The following is a 3,617-nucleotide window of genomic DNA, read 5'->3' on the forward strand; positions in this document are numbered from 1 at the left end:
TGGGTTCACTACAGTAGATGAATGTTTGCTGAAAGAAGCATTAAATGCGCCCATCGAGATTTGGTGGGGGAGGGTCTGAGGCCCCGGATCAGAAAATATTACTACAAACGCAGTCCTCAACGGGGGGAACCACAGAGGTTGCATCTGCCAACGCAAGACGGCCTTGACTTAGGCGGGGGATGGATCTAACGAAAAACAAGGCGATGGGGAAGCGAAGGGGCCATGAAAAGACCTTGGGTGGATGGAAGCTCACAATGGGTGGAGGGGAGTGATGGCCACTTTTCCGCCTTTTTCTGACCAGAGAGCTGTCTCTCGGGAAGGGACCGCGCAAGCAATTCTACTTTATTTGATGCTTAAATCCAGAGTCTTAAACGCCTGCCTTACGGGCTTCTTGTGCCACCTGGGGAGTTGCTTTTTAAAGCCGACGCAGTAGAGTGATCTTCTGCCCAGCTGTCCCTCAGAGGCCCAGCAGGGTTCTCTAGGGACTTGGCGGCCCTGGGGGACACGCTGCGGTGCCGCTGCCACCGCCAGAGCCGAGCAAGGTCCGCCGCTGCGCCTTCGGTTCGCATTGCCTCGGTTAAACGCCGACGGGAGAGACTTCCCGGGAGAAAGTGCTGTCTTCCGGGCCGCGGGCCAGGGAAGAAAAGCGCCCTTCGGAGCGTCGCCGTCGGTGCCGCGACGCTGCTGCCCCAGTAGCCCCAGCAAGTGACGCACGGTGTGCCAGCCCGTTTTGCGCTCACCCGCGGGTGCACAGAGACTCACACCCACTCCTGCTCCAGGGGAAAGGCTCACTCTTCGGCTTCCCAGGGCCAAAGGCCAAGGCCGCGCTGATTCCTGAGCCCGCTGGCTGATGCAGTCCAAGGACTGACACCCTGATTTCTTCCCTAACGATTAGACGGGAACCCAAATCCCCCCTCTTCGTGGCCGCGCCCTTAGCAGGCTTTGGGGAGTATGCTGAGGCCGCCGGACCCCAAAGGGTAGGAAAGTGCTGACTTCGCCGCGGTCGGGAGGTCGTGTCCTGCCTCCCGGGCCAGGGCTGCGTGGCTCTTCAGCTGCGTGGGGGCGGTGGGACCCTGTCGAGCCCCTGGGGGCGGGGGATCCGCAGCTGCTAGCGCGGATAACCCCGAGGTGACCCGGGCGGGCCGAGCCCGCCCCTTCCCCCTCCCGCAGGCCTGGTGGCTGGAAGCGGGTCCCCGAACTGCAGGGGGCAGAGGAAGGCTCCGGCTCCCGGCGCCTGGGCCGTCAGTGCGCTCCGGCCGGGGGGCGCCGCCGGCTCTGCGTCCCTCGCTCGCCTCCTGCGCTCGCCCGAGCGCTCCGAGTGCCTCTTTAGCGGGAGCCAATATCCTTTTGTGCTAATAGGCTTGTCCTCATTTGCTGCCTAATTGGACTATATAAAGCCAATAACAGGCAGGCTCTTATAGCCCGAAGCCAAAGCGCCAAAATCCGAGCGAAGGCGAGGAGGGGGCGGTGGCGGAGGCGGCTGCGGGGCCCGGGCTCGGCTGCGCCTTCGCCTGCCTAATCCCATTTGCCATTGTACGCGCCCAATCGCCGTATACTCCCCGCATTTAACTTGGATGACATTTTGATTTCATCATTAGCATCCGGCGCCGGATTGACGCAGCCCCGAGCCGGGGACTTGCTCCTGCCGCCTCCTCCCGGGCAGCTGCAGCCGCCGCCGAGCCGCCTCGCTCCCTCTGTGCCGCGGCCCGGCCGCTCCCCGCCCCTCAGCACCCCTCCCACATGCGAGCCCGCCCCGGCCGGGTCCTCACCCCGCCCTCCCGCCGCTGGATTTGCGCCCGGAGCGGCCCCCGACTTTGCGCCCCGTAGTCGAGTTCCGTTTATGGTCTGATTTCCGGCCGCCCGCCCGCTCGCCCGGCCGCCCGCCCGTCCCGATCCCTCCCTCCCTCCCCGGGACCCGGAGGAGAGGGGACCATGCCGGAGCCCGGGCCGGACGCCCCTGGCACCGCTAGCGCTCAGCCCCCGCCGCCGCCGCCCCCACCTCCCGCGCCCAAGGAGTCCCCGTTCTCCATCAAGAACCTGCTCAACGGAGACCACCACCGGCCACCCCCTAAGCCGCAGCCGCCCCCACGGACGCTCTTCGCGCCGGCCTCCGCCGTCGCCGCCGCCGCGGCCAAGGGGGCTCTGGAGGGCGCCGCGGGCTTCGCGCTCTCGCAGGTGGGCGACCTGGCTTTCCCCCGCTTTGAGATCCCGGCGCAGAGGTTTGCCCTGCCCGCGCACTACCTGGAGCGCTCCCCGGCCTGGTGGTACCCCTACACCCTGACCCCCGCCGGCGGCCACCTCTCGAGACCTGAAGGTACCAACCTCTCTTTGAACTTTCGTTGTCCTCTCTGTGCGCCAGTACCAGGTTACCCCCCACCCCCGCCGCGCTGCCCCCGCCGCAATCCTGGGACCCCCCGCACCCTCCAACCCGCTGTTTGGCCAACTTCCTCCGGCCCCTGGCTTGCGGCTACTGCCCGCGCGCTCCGTTGCGCTGCCCGGGAATCCAATCCCACTTGGTGAGAAAAGAGGTGGAATTGCAGCCGGGGGCGCGGCGCTTCCCGGGAAAAGTGGTCCGGGGTGTGAATGCGGAGGCTTCGGCCGGCTGGGACTGGGGACCGGGCCTGGATGCGGGGAGTGCGCCGGTGGGCCCAAGCCAGGCGAAAATCTCTCCGCGGGCCCCTGGCGGGGGAGCTGAGGCAGAGAAAGGAAGTGGCTGCGCTGCCACCGGCCCGGTCTGTCGCCTGTCCACGGGAGGAAGGGGATCCCAGGACGCGGAGCCCCTGCCCTTGGCCCAGCCAGGAAGGAGGCCCACGGGAACGGTGAGGCCTAGAGGCCTGGGGCCCAGAGGCCAGCGCGGACTGAGCCTGCGGTCCCCAGGCGCCAGGCCTCGCTGAAGGCTGTTTCGGTGTGCGTGTGTGTGCGTCCGTCTGTCTGTCTCCGCAGCTTCGGAGAAGGCCCTCCTGCGAGACTCCTCCCCCGCCTCGGGAACCGATCGCGACTCCCCGGAGCCACTGCTCAAGGCCGACCCCGACCACAAGGAGCTAGACTCCAAGAGCCCGGACGAGATCATTTTGGAGGAGAGCGACTCGGAGGAAGGCAAGAAGGAAGGCGAGGCAGCCCCGGGGGCGGCCGGGGCCAGCGTGGGGGCGGCGGCCGCGACGCCGGGCGCCGAGGACTGGAAGAAGGGCGCCGAGAGCCCGGAGAAGAAGCCCGCGTGCCGCAAAAAGAAGACGCGCACGGTCTTCTCGCGCAGCCAGGTCTTCCAGCTCGAGTCCACCTTCGACATGAAGCGCTACCTGAGCAGCTCGGAGCGCGCCGGCCTGGCCGCGTCGCTGCACCTCACCGAGACGCAGGTCAAGATCTGGTTCCAGAATCGCCGCAACAAGTGGAAGCGGCAGCTGGCGGCCGAGCTGGAGGCGGCCAACCTGAGCCACGCGGCGGCGCAGCGCATCGTGCGGGTGCCCATCCTCTACCACGAGAACTCGGCGGCCGAGGGCGCGGCAGCCGCGGCCGCGGGGGCCCCGGTGCCCGTCAGCCAGCCGCTGCTCACCTTCCCGCACCCCGTGTACTACTCGCACCCGGTGGTCTCGTCCGTGCCGCTGCTGAGGCCGGTCTGA

At 67.6% G+C, this 3,617-nt stretch overlaps 1 protein-coding gene across 1 annotated transcript; it reads left to right on the forward strand.

The window, feature by feature from the left end:
• The first annotated feature begins 1,932 nt into the window (after positions 1-1,932).
• HMX3 (H6 family homeobox 3) lies at positions 1,933-3,617 on the forward strand. The gene is made up of 2 exons (XM_029917171.1): positions 1,933-2,314; positions 2,944-3,617. The coding sequence occupies exons 1-2, from the start codon at positions 1,933-1,935 to the stop codon at positions 3,615-3,617; spliced, it is 1,056 nt and encodes a 351-aa protein (XP_029773031.1).

Source organism: Suricata suricatta, chromosome 2 (genome assembly GCF_006229205.1).
Source record: "Suricata suricatta isolate VVHF042 chromosome 2, meerkat_22Aug2017_6uvM2_HiC, whole genome shotgun sequence".
In the NCBI taxonomy this organism is placed as follows: domain Eukaryota; kingdom Metazoa; phylum Chordata; class Mammalia; order Carnivora; family Herpestidae; genus Suricata; species Suricata suricatta.